Source organism: Gymnoscopelus braueri (assembly GCF_963280865.1).
Source record: "Gymnoscopelus braueri genome assembly, chromosome: 11".
Classification (NCBI taxonomy): domain Eukaryota; kingdom Metazoa; phylum Chordata; class Actinopteri; order Myctophiformes; family Myctophidae; genus Gymnoscopelus; species Gymnoscopelus braueri.
This window is the reverse complement of record NC_137613.1, coordinates 25,718,902-25,732,390: the sequence shown is the minus strand read 5'-3', so window position 1 is coordinate 25,732,390 and position 13,489 is coordinate 25,718,902. Positions and strand designations below refer to the sequence as shown.

The 13,489-nt window shown below is 42.0% G+C and overlaps 1 protein-coding gene across 2 annotated transcripts; it reads left to right on the top strand.

The window, feature by feature from the left end:
- Positions 1 to 440: 440 nt before the first annotated feature.
- srd5a1 (steroid-5-alpha-reductase, alpha polypeptide 1 (3-oxo-5 alpha-steroid delta 4-dehydrogenase alpha 1)) lies at positions 441 to 10,586 on the top strand. Of its 2 annotated transcripts, XM_080441447.1 has the most exons (5): positions 441 to 918; positions 1,744 to 1,910; positions 2,778 to 2,879; positions 9,224 to 9,374; positions 10,119 to 10,586. In XM_080441447.1, exons 1-5 carry the CDS (start codon positions 608 to 610, stop codon positions 10,183 to 10,185), a joined length of 798 nt encoding a protein of 265 aa, XP_080297573.1. In that variant the 5' UTR covers positions 441 to 607; the 3' UTR covers positions 10,186 to 10,586. The 2 variants fall into 2 exon arrangements, with proteins under 2 accessions (XP_080297573.1, XP_080297572.1); XM_080441446.1 differs by lacking the exons at positions 9,224 to 9,374; positions 10,119 to 10,586 and adding an exon at positions 5,190 to 5,668.
- Positions 10,587 to 13,489: the final 2,903 nt, after the last annotated feature.

Here is a 13,489-nt window from a genome sequence, read left to right as displayed (position 1 = left end):
CAGAGAGTACACCAGAGTGATAGAGTACAGTACAGCTGTAAAAAAAAAAAAAGCATTTTGTACATTACATTTTGTAACAAACAAATTCTTGGACCTATTCTAAATTAGTCTGGCAGGTCTACCAAATTCATGCAGTTTTAACATAATTCAGCACTATGTGTTTCAAGTTTCAATTCAATTGTAAATTGCACGTGTGGCCCTTCACTCACTTTATCAAAGTCAGTATGGCCCTCTGGAAATAAATGCTGCCCACCCCGGCCTATATAACTCTATCTATCCACACCAATGCAACTAGCCGCAACTTGCAATCAGTTGCAATCCTTTTTCAGGATTGTTTTGAAAATAGCCAGGTTTAAAGGGCTCTTGTGACCGGGCTTGTTTTAAGAGTGGTTGCTTATTACTCTCGCAAGATCTGGCAACATTAGTTGTTACATAGCGGCAGGTTCACGTGCTGTTACACTGACATCATTCATTCTTCACATACTGTCACTTACATTATACTACCAGTATTCTCCAGTTTGCAGATTTTTGTTAGTATTTCTATTTCTGCATTTGTATTTGTATTTATTTATGACTTTTTGACTGATAATTCTGGTCTCCAGCTGAGATGGACGCGCTCCTCTCTATGTTGTTCTCCTCTGATGAAGAGGAGCTGCATGTCCTGGACTGCATGGCTTACTTGATGATGTTCATGGCAGTGTGCACGTTCTTCGCCCTGCTGTTCGAGAACGTCCCTTATGGCCGATATACCACCGGCAAGTATGGCTTTCCAGTCAATGTCAAGTTCGCCTGGTTCGTCCAGGAGCTGCCTGCCTTCTCGGTGCCCCTGTGTCTGCTCCTGTGGACGTCTCCCGCAAAAACCTCACAGATGCCCAACCAGATATTGATAGCCATGTATTTGTGCCACTACATTCATAGGTAGGTGATTGAATTTACACATTTCATATAATGTCACCCTTTATATGAAATAAAGGGTGACAGGATGAGCGACTATTCCATTGTGATTGAAATGTCACTATAAACCATACCATTAAAAAGCAAGTCTCTTGCACACCTACAAAGGTGTGCAAAGTGCATTTGAAGACAGTGTGCTGGAGTTGTTGCTTTCACTATAAACCTACCAAAAAATGTTAATAGGCTTACAACATGTCCATGATATTGTTATTCAAAAGGTTGTCAGCCATGATAACTGACATGTGCTGATGTATTCCTATTCTATTAAATTATGTTTAATATAGGCTCATTATTGTATTTTATTTGTTATTTATCTTTTGATTTATTTGATTTTATTTGATTTATTTGATTTGCACAACAGTATATATGTTTGATTGCTAGAATACTTTATTTAGAAGTTTGCAGATAGAAAAGCACATGAAAGTACAGTTTAAAATACAAGGTCAACTAAATAGGATTAAAAAGCCCTTGAAAGCCTAATGGCATATACATATGCATAGTATACTGCTTCTTTCCTAGGAAAGATGACAGATAGTTGTTGTGCCGGTGAGGTAAGAAACCCCAGGAGGGCTTAGAACCTCACCGCTTAATTATATAACATTTTAATTTATTACAAAATGTGCTACTACTAAACAAAAAAACAAGATGGTATGTGTTTGTGTCTCTTATTCTAACCTGATTTCTTGCTTACTGCTGCTGCTGCTGATGATACTGCTATGACACCAGAATTTCCCTCTGGGGGGATCGATAAAGGTTTATCTTATCTCATTGTATCTTGTCTTACCCCAGGTCCCTCATCTATCCATTTTTAATCAGAGGAGGTAAAGCGACACCCGTTGCATCCTTCGTCCTGGCCTTCATTTTCTGTGTCTACAATGGCTACATGCAGGTCAGATACCTGAGCCACTATGCTGCGTACCCGGCAGACTGGATTACACACCCCTGCTTCATTGGAGGTCAGTGGTGGAAAAAAGTACTTTTACTTAATAATAATACAAATCTAAAAGTAACTAGTAACTAAAGTTTTCAAATAATTGTAGTGGAGTAAAAGTACAATATTTTCCTCTGAGATGTAATGGAGTAGGAAAAGCTTTAAAAATTGGAAATACTCCAGTAAAGTAAAAATAACATTGTACTTAAGTACAGTACTTGAGCAAATGTACTGTGGTGTAATGTTACTTTACGCCACTGTTGGAGGTAAGTGACACCTGTCACCTGTGGTGTTGTCCTCTCCTCTTTCTGAGACGGTGCCCTTCGATGAAGCGCAGCAATGGAAATACAGATGAATACGGTGAAAAAAGTAGTAGGGCCCGATCAATATACCGGTTTGGCCGATATATTGGCCAATATAAGACTTTTTTGACAACATCGGTATTGGCAATTATGCAGCTGATGTATCCTGATTTTTAGCGTTGCACTGCATTATGAGCTTGTGGATCGGCTATTTTGGAAAATGTTGTTATAGGGTTTCAGTGGTTAAATAAAATTAAGTTCAGTTTATGTGTGTATTTTATATTTACTTGTTTGCTTGTTCATTGTGTAATTAAAGTTAAATGTTCTTATCATATATTGAAGTTGAATATATAAACGTTTTTAGTTATGGTTAGTTATGTTTTTTTCTTCTTCTTCTATTTCTTTGTTTGCTTATAAGTTAAATGTTCTCAAATAGACATGCAGACACGGCATCAGACCCTACAATCCAGCATTGGTCGGGCTCTACAAAGTAGCGTTGCTTTAAAACATAAAATGACGACATCTCACTGGCCTTTCCTTCAGGTCAGTAAAGTGCTCTAATAATCAACTTTTTGTTGCTTGGTTTCCAGGATGTGGACTGTGGCTGTTTGGTTGGCTGGTGAACGTCTATTCTGACCACATCCTGAGGAACCTGAGGAAGCCTGGGGAGACCGGTTATAAGGTTCCCAGAGGTAAGCCTTATACATCTCGAACATTTCCAAACATTTTCCAAACATTTTTCCAAACATTTTCCAAACATTTTCCAAACATTTTCCAAACATTTTCCAAACATTTTCCACTATATTTTCATAAAGTGAAAATAGCAGATCTACGGCTATATTCATTAGATTTGTAGTAGAGCTTAAGTGATTAATTCATAATGTCTTTTTATAAGTTTGGGTCCCACTCCCAAGAGTCCCTTCCTAGAAATCTAAGTGGAGTCAAAAGTACAATATTTCTATTTGAAATGTAGCGGAATGAGAGTCATGTGCTTGCAAAAAAAAAGGTAAAAACAATGCACTTAAGTACAGTACTCAAGTAAATGTATTTAGTTACTGTCCACCACAGGAGGTAAGACAGCCAGCCTGTTAAATGGAAACGTCAGCATGGAAGGTTTCTTTTACCACAGTGGAGATCTCTGAAGCCTAATTTATGCTTCATCACGCGGCGCTGTCGCTCGCCAAAAATAACTGATTTCTAAGCTACAGTAACTGTGCAATGCATTGCTTTGGCTGTAGCCTTTCAGTTCTTCTGAAGGAATTTCAGTTAATTATCTGTATGACTTATGCCTATTGGAGATATCGTTCAGATATCCGATCCAATGTAGTTGTTATTTAGTCACAAGCTCTTGTTAATCCTTTTTAGTTTTTTATTAATATTTATAAAACCCACAGCCACACTTAACCATGTTCAGCATTGTGTCCCTATTTTTGGCATATCATAGGTAAAATTCTAACTATTTCAAAAATTGAGAAAATTATCTACAAGCTCACAATGCATCGTGACTCGTTGTTGAGACGTTAGATCAGCTATTGTCACTGCTTTTGCGTGACACTGTTATACGATGAAATATAAAATAGGGCATTCTGAAAAAGATAAGGAGATGCAAGGTTTTTGCCCAACAGCGATGATGGTCAAAAATCCAATGGCAAATGGACATTTGGAACTACAGGTGGAGCTGCCAGAAAGGCCACGTGGTCATCAAAATCAGTGGGGTCTCAACCTGTGGGAATATGAATACATTCAGTGAGTTTCATGGCAATAATCCACCCATTAGATTTTGGGGCAGGGTTTGCACCCCTGGGTGCATTTTTTTACTCACTCTGCAACTAATATCACATGTTAGTGTAGAATCTAATGAACATGCTTAGAATTGCTCATTCTTACCATGCCAAACCTGATTAGGCAGTCAGAAATGTCTACATAAAGACAACGTAACCCATGAATGCACACTTGTTGCGTAATGTCCATTATTGAATTATCGGTCCATTGCCTGGACTTCTCTTGTTTCCAATTTGTTGTTTCACAAGATCTGGGCCAGGCTGAGCTCCACACCCCAGGTCTCAGTTTTCCAATTCAAATGGAAAATCGTTGGGTTGACAACCGACCTGTACATGCAGTCAAATTAGATCAATGATCTAACCACAGTCCCATGTACCGTAATTACATTATAATACAGGATCACCGGTTGGTCTACCCACAGTGGATACATACACGAGTGAATGATAAAAAACGATCTGGCTGTGTTGACTCTGATATGTGAAAGGATTTGGCTGGTGTGAAAGTGACTCACATCACCACGTGCACGCGTGTTGGCAGGCATGGATGAGTAAATGACTGTAATGTAATGTAATGTAGACCAGTTACAATTATTACATAATCCCCTGATCACAATTATTTGAGCTAATTGCAATTATTTTTGCATGAATGTTAGAATCGGTCTAAAAAATGCTGGATGAAATTAAGAGCAATGTCATATTTACATCATTATTTCCATGTTGTCCACAGTCTTTTAATATCTTTGAACCTTTGAACCCTACTTTGAGTATTTTGGAGGCATCCATTTAGGGCACATCATGTGTAGATCAGCAAAGTAAAATAATATTATACGGCCCGGGCTTTGTATATTTAAAGGTAGGGTAAGTGATATTTTTTGGTAAAAAAAAAGTTTTTTGTTAAAAGGTTAAAGTATTATATTCTGATAGTAATCATTGCTACAGGGGTCTCTCCAGCTCTTTAGTAAACAGAATATAAATCATTTTCAGGTAGGTGACAGCATTTAAGCTAATCAGGAGAGAGCACTGAAAATGCATTTTCTGTTTAATAAAGAGCTGGAGAGACATGGGAGACTCCTTTTACTTAACAAACACTCTATAGCAATGAGTACTATCAGAATGTAGAGCTATTTAACACTTATTTTAACCAAAGTAAATCACTTACCCTACCTTTAAGTTATTTGTCATGTCTGCCCTGTGCCCCTATATTCATCGATGGTGTTGCAGTGGAGAGGGACAGTGACTTCAAGTTCCTTGATGCACACATCTCCGAGAAACTCAAATGGGACACACAGACCACGCACATGGTAAAAAAGGATCAGCAACTCCTGCCCTGTCTCCCTCGCCTCCCTCGCCTCCCTCGCCCGAAGAAATTCAGCGCCTGGTATGGGAACTGCGCCGCTGTCAAACGGAAAGCCCTACAGAGGGTGGTGTGGAGGGCCCAGCACATTGTCGGAGTTAAGCCTCTTTCCCTCCATGGAATATACGAAAAGCGGTGTGTAGCCGAAGCTGAGCGACTCATCAAGGACACTCCCCACCCTGGCTACAAGCTGCTCACACGGCCAGGCAAGCGATACCTATGTATCCAAAGTCATACCACCAGATTTCTGAACAGTTTCCACCTGGCTACCATCAGACTGTTGAACAAGTGCTGACCCCGCCTGTTGCCAGGCTGTCCTGACGACACCGGCTACCACACAGAATAACTTTTTTCTGTGTATATGTCACAGGGAAATTGACATTCCAGGGAAATTGAAAGAGGAGCGCTCGCTTTTAGGCACGGGGCTTCGGCGCGAGGCGGGGCTTTTCGAGACATGGTGAGGAGGAGGAGGAGGAGGAGGCGCGAGGCGGGGCTTTGATGCGAGGCCGACCTGGCTTTTGTTGTTCCCCCCCACATAGCAACCAGGAAGCTACGCTAGGGGAACGCTGAACACGCGTTCACACGCACACGTGATAATAGTTATTGTCCATGACGGAGGCGCGCCGACTCAGCAGAGCTTGAGGCCGAGGAGGTGCACTCGCGAGTGCCCGCGCCGACCGGCCGAAGGTCTGCTAGTCGAATCAGCGCCGTCCGAGTTGTGAACCGATAGGGGGAGAATAGATCTTTTCATGGGTAACAGTCTATGGTTACTATCTAGTGTCCACGACGACACACATGTGTGCGTGTGCATGTGTGCGCATGCACACACGCACACGCGTGCGCACACATGCGTGTGGCTTGCATTCATTGCCCTCTAGTGTTGGTTATACAGAATTGCCTGGGTGGGTGGTAAAAACAAGCGCTCCTTTTTCAATTTCCCTGGAATGCCAATTTCCCTGTAACATATATACTGTAAGACTGCAGGGGTTCTCCACTGCTGCTACACTGGCACTGCCACTTATGAAGACACTGACATGTCTGATATCTGCTGCTAAATAATGTCTCACCTGCATGTGAGACTATACTGTACGTACGCACAAGGGACTATGTTTCTATATCCGCTGCTATTTTTATTACTATTGTTATTGTTGTTGTTTTTTACCTTGCTCCTTATGTATATATGTTACTCTACTCATTTTTAGGAATTTGTGACATATCTGACCTGTTGTCCCTGTTTCTTTATATCTCTCTATTCTTTTTCACTTTCTTGATAAATGCAATTATGGGAGCTTGTACGACAAAGAATTTCACCCACTTTTTTACACCTGTAAACCTGTGACACTATAACATTTTTGACTGCTTCATTCATTGAATACTTTATTAACCTGTTTGTTAACTGTACGGCAGTAGTTAGCCATGCCGAGCCATGAGGCCCATAGGGCAGGAGCCTATCCTCTGTAGCGTGAGGCAGCTTGATGGACAAGTACACCCCCTGACATGACGCTAGCATGTCGCAGGGACTTACCCCCAATCCAACCCTTAATGCTGAGTGACAAGCAGGGAGGCATTGGGTCCCATTTTTTTTGTCTTTGGTATGACCCGGGGCGGTTAGGGATCCAGCCCGACCTCCCAATCTCAGGGTGGACATTCCAACCTCAAGGCCACTGAGCTGGCAGTAGGCTACAGTCAAAAAAGCTATGCTAAAAGCATAACACAAAAAGCCCTGGAGGGCTTGTTTCCATTATGGTCCATTGTACTCAATTCATACAATACATTCAATACGTTACATATCAGTATCAACACTAATAGAACTAACACTAACACTAGGAGCAAAATATATATTTACAGAAAAAAGCAGGGTAGGGGCCGGGGGCAGAGGGTGCCGCTCCTTCCATAGAGCTCGCTGAGGGAGTGCGTTGTTTGACTCTCAAACAAGTGCTGGTAGGGGATAGAATTCTAATTCCAATTATAATTTGAGGACAGCCATGTTTTAGGTCAGTTTTTAAGTGTGGATAGGGAATCGAGATGTTTAACTAAGTAAGTCGGTCGGAGAGGCTTATTGTCAGTATCAGCCAGAGCGCAACCTGAGTGCAGGAGTCTATCTTTTTTGCAACGCGCTAGACCCCTGGGAGATGGATTTCTGAGGTGGAGCGCAACACCTACCATCAGTATACTTACCGCATGTCTTCCTACAACCCAAGCCCTAATACTCATACGCTGAGTTGGCGGTGCCCGGGATTGAACCCCTGCCTTGACCTTGTGGTCAGAAGGCGAGTGCTCTACCGACTGAGCTACCCCGACACCGAGATGTTTAATGGCTGTTGGTAGGGCATCAAGTCAAGAATCTGCACCCAGTTTAACCTCAAGACTATGTGAGCCATTCCTTTGAAGTGAGTTGCTTTGTTGGTAGGGCATTCCACATTTTGATGTCAGTATAGTAGAATGCATTTTTCCCCATGTTTGTCGAATTTAGGGGGAACAAGATCTGAGGAGTTGAAGTTGTTGTTGGGAATTCGTCTTTCCCTGTACTGTGATTGGCTGACTCTATTCACACCCTTTTCGCCGTACCGTGATTGGCTGACTCTATTCAGACCCTTTGCTTTGATTGGCTAGCGAGACGCATGGTGAAATAATAACCTATAAATAGCACCACGCACTTCAAAAAATCATTTTCTTTTTAAGTGAGCTTCCATCACTGTGATGACCACTGTTGTTTCTAAATAACACCGCTCACTTCACACTGGGTGTGATTTTTTGTTTTCAAAGCCTAAAAGGCACACAGAAATGTAATTTTTATTTATTTGTTCCAATGTGGACAATGCCAAAAACACAATTAAAACATTATTTGCAATTAATTTGATGACAATTAATCGTCAACTAAAATGTCATGATTGTGACAACCCTGAGTGAATAAGAGAGCAAGAGAGAAAAAGGAAGAAGATTATTCCCAAGACAATGCAGTTGATGCTAATCATGTCAGACAGCAGCCTGAGCATATGTCAGGACTCGTCTTTTGCCTTTTCAGAGGACAAACTTGTCAGTAGGGCCCAACTGATGCCAGATTTTTGGCCCCGATCCTGGTGTTTTGACCAATATTTTGTATAAGTGCAAAATCTTGAAAAACGTGGGTTTGATTGAAGATTCTATTTGAGAATATTCAACTTATAAGCAAACAAATAAATACAAGTAAACAACTTTCATAGATAAAACTATTTCAGTCAAGTTTGTACAGTATATTAAACTTCACTAGCTTTAATTTACAATACAAGCAAACAAGTAAACCACCCTATTCCGCATTTTTTTTTAATTTTTGTAGGCTACAAAAACTCTGCACATCCATGTTTTTTTTAAACAAATGTAAGATCAATGAAAGGTTCTCAGAAAGGGTTGCTCAGACTGTCACTATGACATTAGCAACTTGAGCCTCCAGTGAACTTGTAATGAGCCTGTTGATACTGTCTGCCTCGAGGCCTTGTGGAAATAGCAGGCCAGGCTGTGGAGGAAGCTTTTAGCTGAGTTTACTCCAAATGAACTTCCAGGCATGTCTGGAATCTTCTCAGCCAAGAATCTGACATTTTCACAGAGGCTAGGGCGCTACTGTGCACATGGCCTGTTGTCAAAACGGGAATGTTCACCAACCATCTATGGTCAGTGTGAGAGGAAGCTACCGTAGACATGTTTATGCATTTTAACGCTGTCTTTCACCACTTGCACTTTGTCGACAGCTGGATTGGGGTCTACTGATTGGCTGTTTATAGATTTATTGGCCTAATAAATTAATTCCACTTGATGAAAGTCCACCATTTATTCTCTTACACAATGAAATGTCGAGATAATTCTTTCCTGACGTAACAGAAATGAGTGGCATACCGGATCTAATCTCTGTGCATTCCACCTGTAGGCGGTGTGTTTGAGTATGTGTCTGGAGCCAACTTCTTTGGAGAGATAACAGAGTGGGCGGGCTTTGCTCTGGCTGGCTACTCTGTCCACAGTGCAGCCTTCTCCATCTTCACCGCTGTGGTTCTGTCCAGTAGAGCTGTGGCCCATCACAAGTAAGAATAACAACAATGAAATGTGCACACGCACAGGGTGCAATTTGGTGGGGGGGATCCATGCGCATGCCTCTGCTTTTGATACCCCCACCCACCCCCACTCATTCATTTTTATCACCGTGGGGAAATGTTTTATCCCTGCTTCTGGTCAGGCTGAATTAAATGCATGCATTTCCTTTTGGGCAATGTAGACTGTCTGATATGTTTCATATAATGATAATATCACAATTTTGCAATTTAATCACTTAAACCCTAGTCTTAGTTGACCGTGGTCTCCAAGGGCTCTCTATACTTGGTTCGCTCCTTTTTCCCTCTACCCCAAAGATCTACAAGCTTGTTGTGAGATTGTACATCTGCCATTTTTGACGAATGTTCGCCCCAGAATAGGGGCACTAGGGTTCAGCTTTAAAAAAAATTGTCACAAAAATAAATAGCAGATCTACAAGATCACAATGTGACATGTTCACTATTTCACTATTTGTCATACAATGAAGTGTATATACATATATATATATATATATATATATATATATATATATATATATATATATATATAATATAATTGCTTTTTCCAAATCGAACCCTGCATGCACACATGGTCTCATACACCCACGCAGTTCACACGTTTGCAAAGAGTACATGGACTGCTTTGCACAATATGCTTTTTGTGCAACACACAACAAAATGTTTCTCTGTTTGTTTCTCCCTCTCTTCATCTGTCTCTCTTTACCTCTCTCTGTCTAGGTGGTACCTTGCAAAGTTTGAGGACTACCCAAAATCGAGGAAAGCTTTGATACCATTTCTCTTCTGAAGAACCACAACATGTTCTAGCAGCTAGAAAAGTTTCTGCGTTTGGCAGTAAAGGGTTTGTTGACATGAACTGGATGTGTTAGAACAAACCTCTTCTAATACAGAAGCACTTTTATGTACCTGCATCAGATTGCAAAACAGGCCTAATAAGTTATATGAAAAGATTTCATCTGAACTGTGAGCAAGCAACTGTTGAATGCTATCAAAAGGAGATTTGTATTGTGTCTATTCTTTTCACACTGGACCAAGTAACCTCTGTATCCTCGGAATGAATGTAACTGTTCGCAGGGACAGCCTTTTGTGCTCTGGCAGACAGGGGGAAATATGATAACGACCACCCACCCGTAATACTTCGCTTTTATATGGTGCTGCACCGGCAATAAAGGGTTCCCAGCATTTTAACAGGCTCTGGTGATTTGCATATTCTCTAGAGAGGAATATGTGACTTGAATACAGAACAGTCCGGTGAGGTTTCCATCAGTCCTCTGGATTCATCCCATTCTGACAGCTGCGGTAGTTTTCATCCTCTACGGCACGGAGCCTTCAACCATTTTAAAGTCCATAGACATGGAATGAATAACAGAGGTTCTACGTACCTAGACATCTAGTACTGAGGGAGGGAGGAGCAGAGAGAGAGAGAGAGAGGACAGGGGACACACTGTAAGAGAGCACAGAGAAGTACTGCTGTGTGCAGGGACAGTAGAAAAGGGAAATCAAATGGAGATCAAGCATTGGCTCTCAATAACTCATCCATGCCTGAAATGAGCTGTGTGTGTGTGTGTGTGTGTGTGTGTGTGTGTGTGTGTGTGTGTGTGTGTGTGTGTGTGTGTGTGTGTGTGTGTGTGTGTGTGTGTGTGTGTGTGCGTGTGCGCGCGCGTGCGTGCGTGCGTGCCTTCTGTCCGTTTTTTATGAAGAAATGTGGGCTAATCAGTGGAGAGAGCTACTGTACAGTGTGCAGGGTGAAAAGAAAGGGTGATATGTTGAAAGATAAATAGGGGAGAGTGTGGGGTTAAATTCAGAAAGTGTGTCAGGGGGTGATATTAAAATGAATAAAGCCATGGTTTGTTAATAATCTGATGTGGGTAGGGAGTATGGCTGACAAAGGGCAAGACAGGGATTGCATGCTAGATGCACAAAATGAACCTGGGAATATTCATCCTTTAATTTCTTCCTCCCTATGGGGGATATTTCCCAATGATTTCCCAACCTTAAGTCATGTCAGCATATCTCGAAGACTAAACTTGAACTTGGACAAATGTTAGTTTTTAAATGGAATATTTAGGCTGGTGATAAATAATTAATCTTCCCTTCAGTTTTACACATGGTGTTGTGAATAAATTATAGGATTGCCATTTGTGCGTAATGTATGCATGCATGTGAAGTGTACGAGAGAGACACAGAGATGGTCACATTCTGCATGTTGGATACATTCTCTCTTTCTTTATGGACACTCTTGGTAATAGCATCACTATATTACACAGCTAGTATTTACTACAGCTGGCAGGCCTCTAGAATTTATAATGCCATTCATTTCCATGCCATGCAGCGACGATGGATTTCCTTTTTGGGACACTGACTGGTTGATGTCCGAATGTCCCATGGACAATATGCTCAGTGTACGTGAACTTGCTGTTGGTATTTTACCGTAACTGCTATCTCACACTAATGTGGGTTAAACATGTTGCAACAAATTCAGCCTCATTACCATTCAGGCCACACTCAATCCCAGCCAACTCCTCCCATTCCTAAATATGATCTGCTGCTGTTTGGTCTGCCCTTCGAGCACGACTTCCTCCATGTCAGTATGGAATATCTCTCTATCTGTCTCTGTTTCCTCTCTCTTGCTGTTGATGTTGTTAGAGACATCATTCAGCAACAGTCCAGTAATAATCCCCACAAACACTGACAAAAGACAACGACCCTGGGAGCTACACACACTGCTTTTGATTTAAGAAAGGACCTGAGATTTATAATCTCATCTTTTGCACCATGGACACGGTCATGTTATTCAATAAGTGAACCTAGCTAAAGCAGGGCCACTCGCAAGCCCTTGTTTCAAACAGTAGGACGTACAGTGTAAAGAAAGAGATGGAGCCTTCATTTCCACAGGCGAGACAGTGACGGTGAGAGGGAACGGTGTACGCATGTGCGTGTGTAGAGTGAGAACGCTATCCTAGCTGACACGGCTGCTCTGGGGAGGGTTTTCCTCGACGCCGTCACATGCTGCACGCGAGATAGTGGTGGGGGGTGGAGCAGTGGATATTATGCAAGGGGTTCTCTCTGTCGGTCTGTCCTTCTTTCTACTTTATCACAGAAGGTGCTGTTGGCTGGGCTAGTATAGTGCAGCTCCAGCCTGCCACCGGTTCCATCACAGCACTAATGGGCTGGAAGATGGCAGTTACCAGGGTTGATTGCATACACTGTCTGGAATGATCAACGCCTCCTGCTGTGTGTTACAAAACTGACACTCACGTGACTGCCTGAATCATAGAAGTGCAGCGTACAATATGGAATGAACTGAAAAGACAGGACCCAGTACATTAGTGGTTCTCAACGTGGGGTCCGGGGACCCCCAGAGGTCCATTAGGGGGTTCCAGGGGGTCCCCAGCTAAGTGAGTGATAGTTAACCTTCACCATTATTATTATTACATGTGCTGTACCAGTAAATAAGAGACAATAATAAAGAAAGGCTATTTTGATCAGCGTCACTGTTATCTCTATAAGTACAGTACATAGATAAACTGTAAAGCAGGGGTCTTCAACAGGGGGTCCGGGACCCCTAGGGGGTCCTCAGAGTCCTCAGAGCAGCGCGAGGCGTTGTGAGCTTGTAGATCGGCTATTTTTGGCAAAGAGCTATCGGTGTAGAGGGAAAAAAAGAGCAGACCACTTAAACAAAAAAAGTTGAATCTGAAACACAATTTTATACAATATAGAGGGGGACCCTGCTTCATCTCTCTCTCAGCTAGGGGGTCCTTGGGCTGAAAACGTTGAAGACCCCTGCTGTAAAGGATTAAAATGACAGACCATATTTGACCATGTCCAACAATACAAATAAAAATAAATGTGTAGATTTGGGTCCAAGAGATGAAAATGTTATCAAATTGGGGTCTGTGGCCTAACATGCATATCAAATTGGGGGTCCTTGACGATAAAGGGGTTGAGACATGGTTTCACTATCATTGCTGCACATCTGCTCAGGCATGGAGAAAATCCAGCCATGGTTGTAGAATTTGGAACTGTCTAGGTCTAGAGCTATGCTGTTGAATGCATGCAGAGGGGCAATCTGGGAACCCATCTGCAAAAAA

Excerpts from the sequence above, each read along its gene's own strand:
- srd5a1 (XM_080441446.1), top strand. The coding sequence starts at position 608 with ATGGACGCGCTCCTCTCTATGTTGTTCTCCTCTGATGAAGAGGAGCTG. Across the intron at positions 919-1,743 it reads TTGTGCCACTACATTCATAG|GTCCCTCATCTATCCATTTT; the intron begins GTAGGTGATTGA and ends GTCTTACCCCAG. Across the intron at positions 2,880-5,189 it reads CGGTTATAAGGTTCCCAGAG|TGGAGAGGGACAGTGACTTC; the intron begins GTAAGCCTTATA and ends ATGGTGTTGCAG.